The following is a 21,987-nucleotide window of genomic DNA, read 5'->3' on the forward strand; positions in this document are numbered from 1 at the left end:
CACATTTTCTAGGCTAAATGCTCCTGACACTACATAACAACAACAAGACCCCGATCAATTTCTCTTATAGGGTTTCTACTCAACTGTATCTCTGATTTTTACTCTAAAATAGATATTTTTCTCAATAGAGAAAAGTCTTCAACTGCTAATACCTCTGACGGCCTGGCAAAGCAAACGGGCTCTGGCTTTGCGGCAGTGATCTCAGGTCTTTAAGTAAAATGGAATTTGAAATCTTACAGGGCTTCTCGTGTTGAGGGAACAGCATCAGCACGGGGACACTTGGAGGGCTCCTGCCGTCCAGATCCGAACTCTGAATTCCTCGGAACGCCAAAGGAGGCCGTTCACAAGCAGGTCCCCTGTTACACGGTCCTGCCTCACACTGAAGCACCAGGCAAGCCAGATTTCAATCTTTATTTCTTTTCAAAATCTAACATACTTTTTCACAGCTATAAATTATCCGCATCTAAGGATCCTCCAGCCATACATGACCACCTTCCCTTCCCGGACACCACCTTGAACTCCCACCTGTGCAGCCTTATCCATGCTGTGCCGAAGCCAGACCAAGTGTCACTCCCTCCCCTGTGCTCCCAGAGCACTTTGCTCTTGTCTCTAATGAGCAGTCACCCTACTGGACAACTACCTTAGAATTACGTCATCTCCCCACCAGGAAGAACTTGAAACCCAAGCAGGCAGCGGGCAAGCACTTCATGCAGCACCGGGCTCCTAGAAGCTGCCTAACAAACGTTTGTTCAATGGATGAATAGATTGTTGTGCCCAAGGAATCTAAGCACATTCATCAGGGTACCGTCGCAGTAAAGAAGATAAATGCAGTGTCCTCTTTCTTAAGAGAAAGCACTGATGTGTCTGAAAAAAGCAGCGACGGAGGGCCAAGAATGGTTCCAAAATTCCGGTCCTTCTCCGAGCACTGTCAGGGGCTAAGCCATAAAACGCAACAGCGAGGAAAACCTCCATCGACGTAATTAGGATTCTCCTCTACCTGTAGGTTGGCTCCCAAGAGTGGTAAGAGAGATGGGAAACATTAGCACCAACATGATGAGCAGGCTGGGTTTCCCCTGGGTGTCGCCCACGACACAAATTCCATGCAAGTGACCAGAGCCCACCGGAGCGTTTATCGTGTACCTCCTACTGCACACACTGTACGCGGTACTGCGGAGGGAGGGAAAAGAGACGCCACTTCCAGCCCGGCGGAGGAGTGTCCATTCTCAACGATACTCTGTGCCATCTCAGGAAGCCCTTCCAGGCCTCGTCACCTCTTCAGAGAAACCTCTCTCTAGTCCTAAACCCTCACTCCACACACAACTGATCCTTCCTCTGTCTTCCCCAAGCTCTGTGTTCAGATCTGGGAGGAATGTCTATCCCTCCCACTGGACTGTGGTCTCTCATCGGCAAGGATGCCAGTCTCCATCTTTGGATGACCACCTCCCAGCCCGCAGGACTGGGAGAACGCAGGGGCTTGGTGAACGTCCCCTGAACGGATTCACATTTCTATGATCTCCTTCAGAAACTGCACCCACACCTGGAACACCTGTGAAAAGAAGCCGACAGTGACCGCGAACATGCTTTACCTCTTTAAGGACCAGCACACATTTGCCTGGTCCCACCGACTGAGGTAGCTCTGCGATCCTCCCCTTGTTCAGGTAGGGGCCTGAGAAACACCTGTGGTTGATGAAGAGCTGAGGACAGCTGTACTTCCCGTTGACGGTACCTGTGGGGACAGCAACACAGCCGAGGCTGTAGGAACCAGCGAAACACTGGCTTAAGCCACTCAGGTGGCAAAACTACCGGGAGGTGCATTGTGTCTTAATATCAGAGTGTTTTATAGCCACAGTAATATCTTAGAAATTCTGATTAGTCTTTCTACCATATAAATGAACTTTTTTGTTTATTATGCAGGATTCAAGATGCACAAAAGGATGCAAAAACTAAGACAATGACAACTAAGGTATCACTATTTGGCTTAAGAAAAAAAACCACCAGTGACACAGATAAGTTCCCCTTTGTATCCTACCCCAGAAACTGCCCCTACCCTCCCTCCCAGAGGTAACCACTACCCCGAATCTGGTATTTATCATTCCCATGCAAATCTATAAACTTTACCACGCACATATGTATGTGTGTAGCAACAAGCAATATATGATATTTTGGATATTTAAAAAATATTCCATAAACGGTTTTCTGCAACATTTTGTTTGTTCAACATAAAGTTTCTGAGACCCATCCAAGTTGATAAAAGTGAATCCAGAATGTTCATTCATTTTTCATTCCTGCATACTATTCCATCATATGAATACATCACTCTTGAATTTTCTTCCATTCTCATTGATGGACATTTAGTTGTTTCCACTTTTTCAATTGTACCAACAGTGCTTTAATGAACACAACTGTAAAAATCCACTTCCGCTTATGGACAAGAGACTCTTCCAAGTACATAACAAGGGGTGGAATTGCTCGGCCATGGGGTCTACATACCTTGTTTTCTTAGGCATGGCCAAACTGTTCTCCACAGTGACCACCCGAATTTATACTTGAATAAGCACTGCATAAGAGTCCCTGCTGTCCTACATCCCAGCCAGCAGTAGATTTTGCAGGGCTTCTTCATCCTGCCAATCTGAGGGGCGTGAAATGTCCCTCACAGTGGCTTAAATCTGCATTACTCTCATTATTCCTTCAACTTAGAAGGTGAACAGGAAAGTGAACGGGGCAAGCTGTTGGTCTAGTTGTGTCTCCAGCTGCCATGGGGAAAAAGTAATGAATGGTAAGCTGCTACTCCAAAGCTTCCTGATGTCTTTAGACACAGAATGAGGCTTCATTTCGGCTAAGAGACACCCTCTCCTATCGCTGCTCCAAGCTAAGCTACGCTAACAATGGAATTTCTGTATAATACTGTTATTAATATAACAGTCCAGGAAGGCTTGTTCTCATAGGGCGTCAACTAAGAATCAATAGGTAGGAGGGAGAAATGTTGTTTTTCTGGGGATAAGACGAAAGGAGTGAAATAACAATCACAGACTCTGAAAGAGTAGCTGACGTGATTCTTTTAAAACCATTCTGAAGTTTGAATTCTATACAACGGGCAAAAAAATGAAGTCCACAGCTGCCTCTGCATGGAAATTTTTTGGTAGGATTACTCTGCCCAGAAAAAAATAATTTTAGTAAGTCTACTCATAAAGTAAGTCTGCTCTCTTTACTACAAAGATAACTTCAATTAATAGGATTCTTCCATGGCATAGAGGTTTTAATCCTGGAATTCAGAGCAGGTTTCATTTTGGCTAGAAAACAGAATTCTTAAACAAATACATGACTTAGTCAAATATATGACCAATATGTCTATAACCAGATTTGTGGTCAAAGGGTAATTCATATCTGTGTTTTCAAAGGTTATTGTAAGACACAGGACTTTATACATTAAAAAACATACGTTATTCACAACCGGCTATTCAAACACAGAGGGTTTTAAGGAACGATTCAAGGGCCTGCAGAGACTTAAAAATTAACCACTCGTGTAAAAATCCAAGTGAAACTGGCATAAAATGTCAAAAAAAGGAATGCCTAGTAATGATATTTTCAGCTCTTTTTTTTTCCACATGACCTTCCATGATACTCAGCCCTAACTGGATTCATAATTTCCAAGTAGCACATGGACCCTTTTCCCACAGACCAAGAGAACTGTCCAGAGCTACTGACCAAGAAGCAGAAAAGAAGAGGTACAGAGAATTTAGCTCAGAAATTAAAAAAAAAAAAAAAAAGTAGATATTTGTCAATAAGCAGCAATAGAGAAAAAGAGAATAGACTCAAAATTGAGATATTCTCATACTGACTTAAAAATACGTGCATGTCTCCACTCACAGCAACAAATTGGGAAGGACAGAGCACCCCAAATGGGCTCATTTACCTGTGGTGTCCAGGTGAGGAAATAAACAAAGGTCGTGAGGTATTTTCTCAACAGGCACTGTGGATGGCAATCTGTGAATAAAGAAAATAAAGCTCCATGGGTCGCACGCTTTAGAAGAAACTAGTACATTCCAAGTCTTTTCATGACTTAAAACAACCACGACAGAAGTCTAAGAATGTGGGAGGACAGGATGTGTGCATCTAGCAGCAACATCGATAAGCACAGATAAAAAGATCGATTCAGACAGGTTGTCCTCAAATTCTTGCAACAACCCTAAGAAGTCAGTGGTACATCTGCCCGTTGTGTGGTCATCACTGATCAATGAGGTTCTTCTAGGTCACTCCTGGGTTTGTCTCTTGTTACAGAATTATACTAATGCCCTTAATCATATTTTGGACATGAAGAAACATCAACTTGTACTAACTTTAATTATAGTCAAATTTCTCCTCTTTAATGTCTAATTGAAAACCAATTTCAGGTGTCTATGCTTGGGTGGTCATGGCCGTACTAAGAAGAAGACCTTCAAAGAAAACTTATGAACAGATGTTTCTTAAAATGTGAAGCAGGCAGGTATTCTAGGACAGAAGTCTGTGTCATAGTTCAGTAAAAAGTTGCTGAATAAATATAAAAAAATGTAGCCTCAGGGGAAAAGAGGCGAATTGAGTTTCACAGGGGTATCCAGGTTGGCTATGGGGAAACCACAGTTGAAAAGTGACAAAAACTCAAAGCAAATCATGACGAGAGATCTTAGAGGGGACATCGATGGCACTGGTTCTCAAAGTGGGGTCCCCAAACTGGCACATCAGCACCACCTGGGAACTTGTCAGACATGCAGATGCTCAGGCCCCAAGCAGACATGCTGACTCAGAAATTTTGGAGATGGGCCCCACAATTTGTGTTTCAATGAGCTGTCTAGGTGACTGGTGTAAATAAAGGGTGAGAACCACTGATTCATGCACTGCAAATTTAGGAGTTATGATTCAAATTTGGATTCAATGATGGGACTCTCATTTTATCATTCACTCTCTATTTCAATGTTATCCAGATTATTAACCTGATCACTGTGTTTAGAAATGAATGTACAAAAAATACCCACAAAACTGTGATTCACATTCAAATAACAACACAGCTATTAGTCAATTTCATTTTATTTCAATTTAAACTTGGGTACATAAAAAAAAACGCTGTTTTCAATTCCCTTTCCATCAGTGTATTCATAAAACAGAATCAGCTGGCAAGGGATGTGTGTTTTAGTGTATTTTATATATTTTTCAATATATAAAAATGTTACCAACAGTTATGATTTTCCAAAAACATACTTCCAGCATGTACACACATTGCCCGAACAGCCTCCTTCCTCATAAAATTATAATTGAAATGTGGGATAATTTATGTTTATTCAACAATGTAGGGCCTACAAATTTTCTCACATGGAATCTAATTTAATGGTCCTAAAAGTCTTGAGAAATAGGTATTTTACAAATGAGGGTGTTGAGATGCAGAGAACTAAGGCCACTGGCTCGAGCTCCCCCAGCTGGGAGGTGGGAGAGCTGGTGTCAGACTGAAGTCTCTGTCTGCCGGGCCCTGCTATGACTAGTGATGGGGAGGATGCGGTGGGGACCGGGCAGCACTGCTCAGCCTCTTGGAGCATTAGAACCACTATCACAGAGAACCATTACTAGCTGATGTGCAAGACTGGGATATCTTTCAGGTACACTGAGCGGGAAGGAAAGTGAGAAGTTACAATCTGGAGTAGAAATTCCTTTAGAAGCAGGACCTGTATCCTGCACATAAAGGTGTACAATGAATAACAGCATATACGTATTACTGTTACCTTTACTACTGTGCTGTGTGTTAACTAACATCCTTAGAAAAACAGCCATGTTTCCCATCTTCTATAAACACACTGCATCATTTATCATACAGTTTTTGAAAAAAAAAAAAAACAACTTACTGTTTTTCTGGTTGCACAACTGCAATCTTTCTCTTCTTTTGTGCTATAAAACAGGCAAAAAGGGGGAAAAAAAGAAAATCAGCTTTGTTGGCTAGTCGGGCAAAAGCATTTTTAAAAATAGCTTCGTTTAAAACAGTTTTAAAGTAACAATTTAAATACTGAAAAGTTATTTCATTAATGCCACAGTTTTATCTTAATTTCTTCTAGCGTAAAATGGACTTATCAGAAATGAGGTCTACATAGAATGTAGTACATTTAATCTTATCACTGCACTGGCTCCTTTATTTTAAAATGTGCTTTTAATAAGAAAGAAAAATAGGACGCACATGCTACCTCACGGAACACACTTGGTGAGATAAATTGTTGCAGGCACGATTATCCAGATATTTTTTTTTTCCCCAGAGAAAGTGCGGTAAGTCAAATAATGTTGCCATAACAGCATACTCCCAAATTAGGATTAGAGGCTTACTTTTAAGCTAAAACATTTATTATTGAAAGGACTGGTGCCTAGCAAATATGTCTGTCAAATATTGACATAAACCAGCCAATAATAATTTTTGGATAAGAACATTGCCAGTTTATATTTATAATTGATTAGAATCGCTGTAACAAAGACAGACCAGAGCTTCTGGCACCTATTAATTTTGGCACAGATAATCCTGCATCTTCCAACATAAGCATAAATTAATTCCAACAAAACTTCTAAAGCTGTCAGAGTTTGGCGGGTTTAGATTTAGAGTCTGCATCTTCAAAGCAGAATGTATGCATAAGAAATGAAAGCAAGAATAAATAAGAGAAATAGTCACTGAAATTGCATCCACTCTTGACTTTATTTAGTATTCAATTCCAGTTACTACTATGAAAAAGTACAAACTTTGTGATCTGTAAGGCAAAAAGTGAGTATAGAGTAAGTTGCCTAACTCGGTCTCTACTAATAAGGTGGGGATGCCCGAACTTCGGGATATTCTGGTAAGGAGCCAACACAACAGACCCAGATGCAAAATGCAGAACTGAGGAAACACGATGTCCACCTTAACCCACATGTGATTTGGCTCTAGAAAAACTCCAAGCTCCTGTCACCTCCCAAATCCACGTGAAGGAGGAAGGAATAGGATACAGGACACGAGGTTCTGTCTGATGCACAACTAAGACCAGAGATTGGGCCCCAAACCTGTCACTGAACCCAGGGAGCACCTGACTATTGGCAGTGCAGGTGGAGAGTCAAGAATATGCATCATTTTATGGGGAAAAAAGAATACACTTGAATTTGAAAAGAATACCCTTGAAATTGAAAAAACTATCCTCAGCTTGAAATTTTAGAAATATTTTAAAGTGAGGGCAGGATATCACTCTCAGTGGATTGGATTTGCTGAGCAGTGTGGTATATGGGAGAGAAGAATCCCTTAAAATCCACCTCTGTCTATGATCTGAGCTACCGACTTTGTTTCACACAGATAATGTCCCATCCTACTCTTAATGCATATCGAGTAGGAGGACTCTTAAGTTGCCTTCAAAATCGGCTGATATCAGGGGATGGGAGGCCAACTGAGAGATGGAACTTTCTTTATAGCAAGGTTCTGAGCATCTACATAAGTGTACATACAGTACGCATTCTGGTATACTGCTAGAAAGCAGTAAAGCTAGCACGTAAATTACATAAAGAAAATATTAGAAATATAATCTATTTCATAAAAAATTAAAACCTCTCATCTTTAAGGACTCACAATTGTGAATAATATTTTTGATACACCTTAGGGTAGAATAATGAATGTCAAGATTTATTAGGTTTTGAGGATTTTTTAAATGATACCATAGTCATGATAATGACCTATAATACGTTTAAACACAAGGCTGTAGATCTCTAAGCGTGCGTGTGTGTTGCTGGGTTAATTACTAATATTGTTTTAATTTGCTTTGTTATCAGAAGGATGTGTTGTAATGCACTTTTCAAAGTACAGTTGAAATCTCACTGGTTAGTTAGTGCTAAGAGTGCTCACAGTTTATTTCTGTCACAGTATTTCTGTTACTGGGACCAATTATGATCTTTCAGGGTAAACTTCATGAGAAAAATTAGTTTTTTCTCAGATATGATAATATAAAAATATAGTATTTAGTTTAAATTTTTTCTAATCAAAATAATGAATAGTATATGAAACTGGGAGTGAAGATTCCAGATATTTTCTCTCTGCCTCTCGCTGGGACCTTCAATCGTCTCATCATTGTGACTTAGTTTGTCAACCTGTGAAATGCTTCTAAATACTCATTTCACATAGACACTTAAATGAAAAATGAGATAAAAATACTGTTGCTCTGTAGAAAATCCAAAACCTTTTTTGATTTTTACCACTTGGCCATCTTATCTTTACAAAACTGCCCGTTTATTCACCCAAATGTGATCCACCTACTCCAAACTGGGTCATACTTACAGACTGTTTTGTGTGGTGTGGTCAAAGGGTAGGAATTCGCTTCACACCAGCCCACTGGGAAGATGTCCATGGATTCAACGTCCACAATAAACTCCGGAGCAGGAGTCTGCAGGCCTGCGTGGAAAAGGCAAGACGATAGGAACAAACGGGTATTACCAACAAAGACGCAGAAGAAGAAAGGAAAATGCAGAGCATCCTTGAGATGGTGCACTCCCCCGAATGCTTAACACAAAGATGAGAGTATTCTTACATCAGATACAAATGCTTGAAATATAAAACAGCAAGAGTACAAGGGGTTCAAATAAAGGGGGGGGGGTTGGAAAAGACAGCGACTTCCCACTGAAAACAGGAGGAGGAGGAAGGAATCTACAACGATTGGCATTGGAGCCAGAAGGGCTAGAAGAGGGAAGAAGTCTCCTTATCTAAGAACACCTTGGAAATGAAGGAAATGTGGCCGAGCTTGGGGTGGGGTCTACATGGCACATGTTTGAGCCACTCAGACATCCTTCACCCAAGACCGAGCAAAAGCCAGCCTTCAACTAATGAAAGTTAACAATACAGTTAAAAGGAACTAAGACTCAATAACACCGGTTATGGGCAGTGAACACAGATGACATAATTTTTCTAGGGAACTTGCTCACTTGTTCATTTGATTGGAGTTACTGATTTTGAACTCAGTTTGTGGCCTGCAGACTTCTGCCACGTCACACAAAAGTCATTTATGCAGGCACCTCATTTTAGTGGGGATCGGCCTATCACCTCCTGTTTCATAATCATAATAACGCCTTGTGATAAATCAGCATCACGGCCGAGAGACTGAGAAAGCGAAGAGATCTGGATAGAAGATTAGCTCGAGTTTCAAGGAGCTCTGACTACTGAGAGAATAAATTTGGAACCTAGCAAACTAGCGAAAAGAAGAAAATTCTACACTAAATCAATAATTCTTTAAAAAGACACTTCGAGGGAAGACACTCTTGAACCAAGAATCAAAAGATAAGAGCTCTATTCAGAGACTGACTCACTGGCTCTGACCACTTAATCTCGCTTCGCTTTGGTTTCTTCACTGAGAGCCAAGAGGAAAATAACACGGTAGAATCCATCACACATCCATGTCATCCTATGACATCTGATGAATTCTGATTCATACCCCCACAAAACCACGACTTCATGAAGCTGAACACCAGCAAACACAAAATGGTCCTGATCCTTTTAAGGCTGATGTGAGCTACATCGGTTCCCTATCTCTTAGTTCTCATTATAAAGTAAATATAGTGAAAACAGAGTACATCATATAAGTGTGGGTTCTCAATTTAGTGTTAAACCAATATGTTTGTGTACTTAAAGTTCCCTGAACACTCTGATAGCAATTCTTATACACACATATTATCACCACCACTAGTCACTTAGAACTTTTGATTTGTTTTCAAAGAAAGCAATTACTATGATTATCAATCCTAACTTTCTTTCTGCTTAATTGTCCTATAATTATTAAGGATATATAAGTTCAAGGCATGCAGTCAGGTTTATAAGGGATTATTTTTCAACATAGTTGAATGAAAAGAAATCATCTCTGTCTTATATGACTCAACCAATATTTAACCTATTTGCCAAAGAAATCATCAAATAAACAAGCAGTCCAAAAGAAACAATAGGTAAAGAAACTCTCCAAGTAGCTTCAAACATGGAAGTGATTTTTTTGTCCTGAAGGGCATACAATTCTCCAGAGGGTCCCAGGAAGAGGGTCATGGGGCTATTTCCCCAGCACCCGGGGCACGTTCTTATCTCCAGACTCACAAAAATAGCCTGGGTTTCTTAGCTACTCAACAATTTTGCTAACAGGCTGAATTCATCTTCTAGATACATTTGTATTTCCAGATTTACGTTTAGGTACAAATAAGATTTTCAAGGTCAAAATAGTACTTCAAAAGGAAGCATAAAGTTAACTTTATAGCTTATTCCTCTCTGAATTACGACTTTTGTCTTCTAATGTTCTGCTAGTTCAAACATCACGCCATATTAATGCTTTAATATGTATACTTCTGTAACACTGTATACATTAATATATTTCTAAGGCTGTCTTTATCATATTTTAAAACTCTTTGATCATGCTTTCAATTCAATTAAACAAATATTTATAAGCTAAGATGTGTGGGCTACCATATCTTAAAGAAAAGTTATAGTCTTGCCTTCCTTCTACCCCCAAATCTAGCCCATTAAGGCATCTATTAAACAAGAATTGATGGAAAAGTGGGTTATTTATCACCCAGGAAAGTTCTCCTGACCCTGAAACTTTTCCAATCCTATTCTGAATGATGGGTACCAATTCTTTATTTCCCTTTATCAACCTTATGAATCTAGACACATCTGACTGGACTGAGAATAATCTTTTAAAACACAACCCATTATTTTCCAAGATTAGAGACCCAGTAGCTTACAAAAGAATCCATTAAAAATGTATGCAATACTCCTTCTTGATTATTCTAGGATTGTCAAAATTACCTATGCAAGGCTACATGTTCCACTAAGAACCACTGTAATATTCTTTATTATTTTATAGAAAAATCTTTGATGAACAACACAGGCCAGGCTCAATCTCTGACTTGATTTCAGCTACGTCAAGTCCATATGGATTCTACTTATTCTCATCCAGAACCTTCATCTCAAAAAACCAACAGGAAGCCTAAATCTCCATCTATGGGGAAGTGCTTAAGTAAATTATGGTGCTTGCATATGACGAAACATTCTATTACTATAAAAAAGAACGAGAAACCTCTGTATAGATTTATATTTAAAGACGTATATGTATATGTTGAGTACAGGAAAAGCTGGGTACAGAACACTGTGTATATATAGTATGCTACCATCTGTTTAAAAAGGGGAAAATAACATATATTTATATGTGCATAAGATAAATCTGGAAGGAAATGCAAAATACTATTACAGTGGGTGTCTGCTGAGAATGGAACTCAGCGGGCTGGGGGGAATGGGAGCGGGAGAGAGAATCTGACCGCAGATATTTTTATGTATTTTTGGTTCTTGTGAACGAATTCCCTATTTTACAACCACAACCTCACTATTACCACGATAACAACACAACATGAGATATTCAGAGAAGAAAGGAGGAGTCTCATACACGAGTACGGTATTGCCACAGAGGTCTGATTAATGAAGAACAAGTCACCTGAAAAGATAATCAAAATGAAACTATCATCAATCATTTCACTGCTCAGAGGAGAAAGACATTCCATACTCACAAAGCCAGTGGGCAAGCATATGCATTTGTAAGACTCACTACGGAACCTTAAAATAGTTCTGCAATTTGCCACATCCTGAGACTCTGTCCTCAGACCAGCGGATCCCATCCACTTTCACAAGGTCCTACCTGCCCTTCTAATAGCAGAGGCTGTATCGTGACTTAATCCAGCCGATGTCAGGTCTGTGATAGAATCTGGGACCTGCTCTAGTCAGAACATCAGGATGAGAAAAGCAAGTGGTCTGTGGCGATGCTGAGGTCTTTTCCTAGGAACACAACCCTCTCAAACTCCCCACATCAGGTGGTTGCTTCATTCCCGGCAAAATTACGGAAGACAACAAGCGACGGCGAGCGCGCAGTGGGAGATGCTACTGAGGGACCAGAGGCAAGAGAGACCTGAGCAGAGAGGCTAGGAGCCAAGCGCGGAGGGAGGTGCGTGACTTTAATTGACTTCAGTAATAGAATCAGAGCGACCGCCGCTTCTCCTTGAAAAGCTGGGGTGGGAAGAAAGACAAGGAGTATTTAAGGAATAAGTTGACCTTGTTGGGTACCCTCATTGACAGTTAAAGGCCACGCCAAACTGTGAGGGGCTCAAGCGTGCCATGAAAAGCACCAGAAGAATGAAAAGCTAGTTGATTATCCGTGAGCAAGCGAGAAAGGGACGTCGGAAACCCTGGAGGCCATCTGTCATGCTTCATCCACCTGCAGACGCCTCTCTACAAAACAAGGTTTTAGGGTGTCCCTTTGTCAGCTCTGGAGCTAAATTCCTAAGGAATAAAGAGACGGGCACAACTGTGGCTGGCAAGATCAAGATACGACAGGAAACAGACAAGGAGAAGGAAAACAACAGAAAGGGGATTAAATGTGTGTGGAAAGAGAGGCTCACAGGATTGCAAAACACTTACAGCACTGACTAGAGCCCAGACACATTTACAAGAGTTTAATCCCCACAACAACCCTAAGAGATGGGAACTACTTGCATCCCCATTTTACAGATGAGTAAACCGAGGCACAGGAAAAGATCAAACAGCTGGTAAGAGGCCCATCCAGGAGTCGAACCTAAGAAAATCTAGCTCCGGAGCCTTAGAAAGCATTTGAGCTAGGCAGTTTTCTTTCCCTCTCTCTTTTTTTGGCTGTCTAGCATCTGTCTCATTCCAATAGGGCCTCATATCCCTTTTGTGGAATTCCCATTATGCAATGGATATTGCCGCCTACCGGAGAAGGGGAAGGAGCCAGATCCACCCTCTCTGCGGGCAGATGATGAGGGGCTCAGGCCTCCTGAACGAGCATGTGGTCACTGAGAAGTTACCGTCATCACAATGGCAGCTGCAATAGTCTTCTGGAGAGGTGATCCCCCAGCCTCCCGTCAAAGCCATCCCCCAAAATTTCCATTTCACTTAAGACAGCCACAGCCAGTTCTGGCCACCAAGAATCCATATCACCGAGCATCGGCTTTTGGGACAAAACGGATTTGGGAGTATTAGAAGCCAGTTCCCACAGACTTTCCACTCTTGGGCCACCTTCTGCAACTGACCAGGAAATAATGCTCCAGAATCCTGATTTGCTGAAGCAGCTTCTCCCCAAAATGTCTTATGCAGGCCATACCTCTTTTTACAGATTTTAAAACCACCCACACCGGCTTGAAATATAATTACTTTCACATTTGCATTTTCCCTTGTTTCATTTTTGCAAGTCTCTGCGAAATGCTTATTAACCACCTGACTTTTTCACAAATTACGGAAAGGCTTAAAGGGCAGTTTCCTGCACCTGTTCTCTTAAACAGAAGAGGTTGCCTCACACAAATTTCTCTGAACCACATCACGCCTGGCCCATTTCATCTCCTGGAGTCCTTCACACACTCTAGTGTGCATAGGAATCATCTGGGGAGGTGACTTTAAAAATGCAGATCCTGTTCCCAGACCCTGTTCTTGGGACTCAAGCGTACTAAGTCTGCAGTGGCCCCAGGAATTTGCATCTTAATACGTCCCCTGTTGATTACGATGGAAGGGAAGTTTGCTGGAACTGAACCAAGCATACAAAAAAACTGAGCAAGGAGTTTTTGAATTTTCGCTTACAAGGATGAAATATCTCACTGTCTCAAAATCCGGATGGGAAAACAACAGTTCTTAAGGGGCTGCGGTATCTTAAATCATTTTCTTGCTCGGTATCTATTCAGCAAGCATTTAACAAGCAAAGTGTACATGAACTCTTGTACAAATATTGTGCAACGTGACAGGCAGAGACAGGAGTACAGCCCTGTGCAATGGCTTACAGCCCTAACGACAATATCCGGATGTTTACAGACACACGAGGGGTCTACTCCGACGGAACACAGGCTCCACGCAGGGAGATAAAGCTGAAATGAGAAGGGGCTGCCTGTCTTTCTGCTCATCAACCCCATCCATTTACTAAGCACTTACTATGATGTGCCAATCTCCACAACCGTCCTATACGGTAGAATCCATTATTAGATACACTTTATAGAGCTGTACAAATAAGAAAAGAGATTTTTAAACTCACAAAGTACTCAAGATCACACATCTAGGAAGCAGATGTGTCCATCGGGAGGGGGATGCTAAATGCCATGTTATGGAATTTGAGTCTTTACTCTGTAAGAAATACAGACCTGTTGAATATGAGGAGGAAGGCCATGACTTTTTTGGTGAGGAAGATTCTCCCTGACCTAACATTTGTGCCGATCTTCCTCTATTTTGTATGTGGGTCACAGCCACAGCATGGTTTGACGAGTGGTGTAGGTCCGAGCCCCAGATCCAAACCCGCGAACCCCGGGCGGGGGAAGCAGAGTGTGCCGAACTTAACCACTATGCCACAGGGCCGGCCCCAGGCCATGACCGTATCTTACGAAGCTAACTCTTGGAGCCCCATGAAGATGGCAGAGAAAGCAGTTAGGAGACTACTGAAATCGTAAGGGTAAGGGATGAAGACCTGGATTGGAGTGTGGCAGTGAGCAGAGAGAGACAGAGATGGAGAGAGCACACTGGGACACTGAGGTGACTACCTGGTGTTGGGGCAGTGGGAGGAGGGCAAACAGACAAGAGTTGTTCTAGAATTTCTAAGTTGGATGACTTTGTGGTTTCTAACTTGGTAAAATAACAGTGCCATTAGGTCAGACTGGCTACTCGAGAGGAGCAAATACAGGGGCTACAGTAGCGCCATGTGGTGGGGAAATGCCAACGTCCACATGGAGATGCTATGCAGATGGATGAAAAGGGGAGTCATGAATATGTGCGCTGTGAGCGTCGGGGATCTGGACTGGTCAGCTCAGAACTGCTACTTCAAGTCACAGAGAGAGACGAGATGGTGTGGACACTGGGGAAGAAAAGGGCTTTGAAGAATTCTGACCTTCACAGATGAGGAAAGCAGAACAAAGGTGAAACCGAGGACACTCATCTAAGGAAAGGTCGGGGGGGAGGGGGGAGCAACCTGCCCAGCCTGGCATCCTGGAAAAGATGGAGGTGAGACTGTGAAGGAAGAATCAACGTAGGCCAAACACTGCAAAGAGGCAAAGGGACGGAAACAACCTCGAGACGGAGAACGATTACAATGATTGCGGAGAAACTCGTAAAAAGAAAACACGCCGAGTGAAAAACCACCACCAGATAACCAAAGCAAGAGATGGAGCATATATAATGACCTTCCTAACAAGAGGAGAACTGACTATGAGGAAGAAATGGAGATGGGAAAGGTAAGTACTAGTAATAGAAAGGGCATGATACCTGCCATAAAGGGGGTGTGAGTCGTTAAAGCAAACGCATCCCATTTATCCACAGATGCTGGCCCAAACATACAAGCAGAGCTAACAAGGCATGTTCTGTGCTGTTACTTAATTTAAAAAATGATACTTATTGTTTACCAGCTACCTCTATGAAAAGAATTAGCCTCCATCATCTCAGCATGTACTCTAAGATCTTGTCTATTCTATTTTCCACAAAACCAAGTTTTCTTTTATGATTAGGCAGAAAGAGGGAATGCTGGTTATGGCTAATTGGCTCTCAGCACCAATTCCCACCTTCCCCTCTGCGTGCAGGGGCTGGAGGTCTGGAAAATTAAATTTCCAGACTCCCTTGCATGATAGAATACTGGGTACAGAGTAGGTTCCACCAAGGATATCCACTCATGTGGGACGCGAAGGACAGAATGAGGCAGCGGTGATCTTCCTGCTGTCATTCCTGCTGGATGCATGGTCGTGGAGAGTGTTAGCAGCTAGACTTGGAACTTCCACTTCTATTGTTAAGCTTCAAGGGTCTCTGAGGTGGCTGCAGCAGTTCCAGTGTTAGCGCACAAGCTCTGTGGTGTGGGAGGGACTGGAGCCAGTGGCGGGCCAGCAATCAAAGCTTCCTGCCGATGAAATCTCCAAGTGTCCTTAAAATACAGAGTCCAGTGGTGGCCTCATGACTTCTGTCCTCCAGCCCACTCAATGGTCTTACAGGTACTCAGTTTCCTGTTACAATCCCTCCACCTTGAAATACCCATTGTGCTTTCTTGACTGATACGGGGCAGAATGGACTCTACCTCCAGTTCCTAAGTTCTTGGGGGCCTAAAAATTCCTTTCATCTAGCTAATAAATTCTGAAAACTCATAGCCTGGCATTGAGCTACTTATCAGAGTAAATTGCATTCTACTGCCCCCATATACCAAGAAAATTTGAGTTCTGGGCCTTGACGGGCCTGAGGAACTTACTTTTGACTCGATCTGAGCATCTAGAACAGCACTGTCCCAAAGAACTTTCTGCAAGCATGGAGGTGTTCTACATCTGTGTTGTCCAAAACAGCAGCCACCAGCCTCACATGACTACTGAGCACTTGACTGTAGAGAGTGCAACTGAGGAGCCGAACTTATAATTTAATTTTAATTAATTTAAAATAAAATAGCCACATGTGGCTAGAGGCTACAGATTGGACAGCACAGATCTAAAATCTATCAATATCTCCTGAGAATCTCTCCTGCAGGGGTTCTGATCTGGGGTCCATGAATTCCAAGGAGGCCCAGCCAAGAACTGTTTTGAGAGGGCCCATGAACTGTCTGAAATTGCACCAAAAATTATATACACATGCAAGTGCATTTTTCTGAGTGTTGACAGCTTTTATCAGAATCTCAGGGAGGTCCGTCCCACTGCAAATATAAAAATCTGTTCTGGGACTGGGGACCGTTCCAGGAGTGCCAGCATCTTCTCAGCCCTAATAAGGTCACCTGGTCCAAAGCAGATTTAATTTTCCAGGAATCTGGTAAGGAATGACCCAGGCCCTCTATGAAAATACTTTGTCATGCCCACCTGGTCTTGGCCCTCATCCCCACGCCTGACATGGAATCGATTTTGCCACAAGGGGCTCAGGCACAACACTCCAACAACATTACTTCGTCAGTGTGTTATCTCATTCATTCATTCGTTCACTAACTCATTTATTCATTCATCAAATATTTGAGAGTCTACAAAGGACAGAAGACACGGAAGGCAAGGAGCAAGCTAGTTCAGGCCTCTGGAACCTAGACAGACAGTGGACTGGAGGCAAGGGATGGGAGAGGCGGAACTGAGGGGAGGCAGCTGGTTCAAAGTCTCTCTAAGAAGCAGTTAGAGCCGCTGACGCCTCTGCCCAGGCGGACAGCTGGAGGTTCCCTCTAGAAAAGATGAATCAGAGCAACCTGGAGTTGGAAACAGCAGGCGATGGCTGAGAACAGGGAAAAGACAAGGGCAAAAACAACGGTTTATGTGAAAGTTCACACGTCTACAGTAAAAGGTCTGTGTCCTTCTGCCATCACTCCCAACAACACGGGTCACCCGGCTTGGGACATTGCCAGTAGCAGGTAAGAATGCAAGGATAGGGTCCCTGACCTCAGAGGGTGCATAAAACTTAAGAGGAGAAAAGGAAACCAGCAGAGGAGCACAAGCCAAGAGACTTACCTCACCGCAGCCAAGAAGCTGCGAGAATGTCAGATAAATCAGGAAATGCCACTGGACAAATCTGAAGGGTATGCATTTCTTAAGAGGAGCAAAGAAGAGATCATATCCATCCTTGAACTGTCACTGGGCCTTGTGTTTAAATACCTATGCTGAAATGCTACATGAGGCACAGACTTGGAGTCCGCACATTGCTCATGGTGGCTGTCACCTACAGAAATCAGGGATCACATCTGTTTCTGCGTGTTCTGTGCTCGTCAGTGTGGCATGCGAAGTTCACCGTGAAAAGACTCAATTCCTGAACTCTAAAAAGCTACACATAGCACAGATTCACAGACTGAAATTTACACAGTATGTTTTCCCAGTACTGACTGTGAAAAGATTTTCTTTTCTCTAGATTTCAGTTCAGAGGGCAGCAAAAAAGTAAAGACCATGAGATGCTGGTAATAACATAGTAGATGGTGTGAGGTAAGCTCCCTGAACTTATATTTTGATACTTCTCTGTTTTTTTGTTCTCTGTATATTTGTTTTTAACAAACTGGAACTGAGAGCAATGGGTAACAATTCTTATGGGGCCGTCATTCTCTTCCTATGTTCAAAGTGCAAAAACACTAACTGAGAATTTCCCGCCTGTTTTTATTTGAGCAGTGCTCCCAATTTCAAAACCAGGCTGTGTTGCTCACATTCTAAACCTTTCTACAAAAATTTCTGCAGTAGCAACAACTCAAAGAGCTAAATAACTTAACAGAAATGAAGCCTGTAGACATCATACCTTTTATGACATAAAATAATATTAATAATAATGGGGATAAGAGAAACCAAGGAAGGCAATGCAAAGATATAGACCCTTTTAGGGAGTCACAGGGCTGGGAGGGCGAATAGAACACCCACACCCTAGTTGTCCCATAAGAAAATGATCTAAATTGACTGTAAAGCGACTTGGCTTGTGAGAAAGCAGGTGGATGAGCGTGTGAGCCAATGCATGTGGCTGCAATGCTAGAGGCATTAAACTGAAAGTAACTGATATTATATGGTGAATGCTCACAACTGTAGATAGGATCACCTAGAGGAGAATATTAACATAAGAGAAAACACTGCAGCATCTTTTCTGAAACGCAAAACCCCCTCATCCCAAACTGCCCTTGCTCACTGTCAACGGTTTGTAAGAGCTTGAAATTCTTTTCAAATATGCACCTAAAATAATAATTACAGTAATCTCATATATTTTATTTATTGCTCCCTCTTCAACAGCAGCTCCTTTACAGATACTTAAAGAACTATCTGACTTCAAGAGAAGTCAACCATTAAAATAAAAGATCATTTTAATTACCTAAAAGTGGTCAATCAGCCAAGTGTTGAAGATACTTCAAATCAATTTAATGCATTAAAATAATTAACAAATTGTTACGAAGTATTTATAAATTTAAAGTGTCAAATCAATCGTCTATAATCAGAATCACCATCATCATAAGAATAATTTAACAGCCACAAAGTGACCACAGTGACTCTTTAACATTATGTCTCCAGGACTGAGGAAAGAAAACACTATATACATGAAACTGTGAAATAATGAGAAATCAATGCCATTAAGTTTGTTGTCATTTTAAAAGGTAAATGTTTAGTAAAAGCCAAAACAAAAACAAAAAAACCCCAAAATCCAAGCAAGATCAAGGGGATTGAATGGAATTTTACTTTATTTGATGAGACAAATGCATAATTTTGACCAGTAATTCCAGGTAGATAATATTCAATAGATTATTTAAAAAGATTTTGGGGGGGGCTGGCCCCGTGGCTTAGCGGTTAAGTGCGCGTGCTCCGCTGCTGGCGGCCTGGGTTCGCATCCCGGGTGCGGACCGATGCACCACTTCTCCGGCCATGCTGAGGCCACGTCCCACATACAGCAACTAGAAGGATGTGCAACTATGACATACAACTATCCACTGGGGCTTTGGGGGAAAAAATAAATAAATAAAATTATAAAAAAAAAAAAAAAAAACCAGGGCACTCTTACTGCCGTCTGCATTAGGTAATTAACAGCTGTAAAGCGTTTGCAAGTACAAACTGCTAAATAAATGATGACTGCCACAGAATTTTAACCATAAGGTGCTAAATAATAATGATGAAACGCGGGTTTTGAACTTCACCATTTTTGTTTTCAAATTAATAATGCCAACAAGACTCCAGTCTCTTAATATGGCTTAGCATAGTACAAGGCAGCAGGTTCAAGGCAGGGATTTGAAATCGCAGAAGGGATCTTGGTTTCCATGAGCAGTGGACTCAACTTTACACGTAGTAATGAAAATAAGGTCACATTCTATTCCTGGAGAAACATCACCATGACACCTGTGTCTACATTTTGGCTAATTCCAACGAGAGGCCATTCTACTTGAAAATCCACGAAGCCATCAACTTTTTGAGAATTTCCTTTTATTTGAAATTGATTTTGAAATCCTAAACCATAGCTATGTTTTAAAATATTTTCTGGGCATTAACAACACATATCACGTTCAGCTAAACTCACTGTTCTCTACCCTTTTCATTCTCTTGGACTATAATGTTTATGAAATGGTAAGCTTATCTAAAAAATCTCAATGCTTTTTAGACTTGCTTATTGAGGAAATAAGGATGAAGATATTGGCACCAATTCTATCATCTTCCAAACCTTCTATTCCAATGGTGGTATGAGCATGTCAAAAGATTTAAAATATGGCCAGGAAATCTAACATTATTATTCATATCCAGTTGTACTGTTTTTCCATATACATTTGGAATATAACTACTGAGGGTTATGAAACTGAAAAACAAACAAGAAAACTCCAAAGTATTTTAAATCACAGAAAGGTGGGAAAAACCTCAGAGATCAAATTCATTTAATTCTTTCTCACTGAAAATATAACATCTGGAAAATCTAGTCTTCTATCTAAATCCAAAATCGGATCAAGGTTCTGCTTACAAAGTACATCCTTTTGTGAATTATCTGTACAACTGTAAATAAAATGTCACTATAAAGAACAGTTAAAACACCATTAAACAAATAAGCCTAAATCCTATTTATTATATATTTGGGAAAAAAGTCATCTCCAGCTACTATTTTAAGGAAAAATCAAACATCTAAGGATGAAACCAAAATAAAAGGTATTATTCACGTTAAAATGCAAATGTATAATTTTATCCTCATAATAAGCAAGACCTCAGAAACCAGTTTTAGTGACTCATATTAATTTAATTGTGATATTAGCTTTTATAATCACCAATGTAGAAAGACCATTGTGTTCCAAACATAATTATCACACCGGCATCCCATTTCATGAAATTATTAGTTAAGATGAGAACCTTTGAACGAATTTATATTTGATTAGTTTCACTTATTTAAGAACACTGAATAATATAAGATCCGTTTCAATAAAAGGAACACAAAAGGGGCCCTTCCGAAAAGGGCTGAGGTCTTCTGCGCCCTGCCTCTTCTGCACGGACCTTACGTCCTTCCGAGTAATCACTGAGCGTACCTTCCAGGCGAAGCCACATCAACCTCCCCTTCACACTGACGACAGAGGCCACACAGAGTTCTCCTGGATTCCTGGGGTTCACGGCTTCAAGCTTCATGTTCTTTGTGAAACCCCGACTGAAGGATGTCTGAAAGAGAGAGAGAACAGAAACTGAGCCAGGAGATACCACAGCAAGATATCGTGCGGCAAGTGAGCTGGCGAAGCAGAAGGGCACACACAGGCATCTTATTTACGAGACGGACAGGCTCGTTCACATGTCTTTTCCCACTATTCACAAGGAAAGAACCATGCCCTCTTCATTTGTATCCCAGAAATTAGAACTTGGCTTGGCACACAGCAGGTGCCTAATATTTGCTGAATGAGTGACAGGATCAAGCAACTCTCTCTTTCCAATTCCATATGCACCCTCACTTCCACAAGGTCACTGAGGTACCAATCGTTTCTCCTACTTCCCTAAATTCCTCACTAACCTTAGGAATATTTGAGGACATTAGAGGAAATAGACAGAGTATCCATCCGGCATCATTTTCCTTCAGCCTGAAGAATGTCCCTTAGCATTTCGTTTAGTGCTGGTGATGAATTCCCATAGTTTTCTTTTACCTGAAATGGTCTTTATTTTTGCTTTGTGCTTTTTTGCTTGCTTATTTTTATTTACTTTCTAAATTCACTTTTTAAAAACTTACATATAGGAAAATTCACCCTTTCTGGTGCACTGGGGGTTCCACAAAGGTGGGGCTGTTAGAGAAACGCTTACAATCGTGCAGCCATAACCACGTTCAAGACACAAAACAGTTCCTTTACCTCCAAAACTCCCTTGCACCGGCCCTTCAGTAATCAGTCCCTCCTAGACTTCCAATTCCTAGACCACTAATCTGTTTTCTGTTCCTAATTCCACTTTTTCCATAATGTCATATAAATGGAATCATTTATATAGATGCACCACAGCTCGTCCATCCATTGACCAGTTGAGGGGCATTCGAGTTGTTTCCAATATTTGGTGATTGTGAATAAAGCTGCT

At 41.4% G+C, this 21,987-nt stretch overlaps 1 protein-coding gene across 4 annotated transcripts in view; it reads right to left on the bottom strand.

Annotated features, from left to right (window-relative positions):
* SFMBT2 (Scm like with four mbt domains 2) overlaps positions 1 to 21,987 on the bottom strand; it is a 245,449-nt gene that overhangs the window by 46,844 nt on the left and 176,618 nt on the right. For all 4 annotated transcript variants that reach the window (XM_058532383.1, XM_058532381.1, XM_058532382.1 and 1 more), the window contains 5 exons: positions 20,970 to 21,096; positions 8,294 to 8,407; positions 5,868 to 5,910; positions 3,914 to 3,984; positions 1,587 to 1,726 (listed from right to left, as the gene is read on the bottom strand). In XM_058532383.1, coding sequence (XP_058388366.1) covers positions 1,587 to 1,726; positions 3,914 to 3,984; positions 5,868 to 5,910; positions 8,294 to 8,407; positions 20,970 to 21,096 — 495 coding nt within the window. The remainder of the gene's footprint in view (positions 1 to 1,586; positions 1,727 to 3,913; positions 3,985 to 5,867; positions 5,911 to 8,293; positions 8,408 to 20,969; positions 21,097 to 21,987) is intronic.

Source organism: Diceros bicornis, chromosome 36 (assembly GCF_020826845.1).
Source record: "Diceros bicornis minor isolate mBicDic1 chromosome 36, mDicBic1.mat.cur, whole genome shotgun sequence".
NCBI classification, from domain to species: Eukaryota; Metazoa; Chordata; class Mammalia; order Perissodactyla; family Rhinocerotidae; genus Diceros; species Diceros bicornis.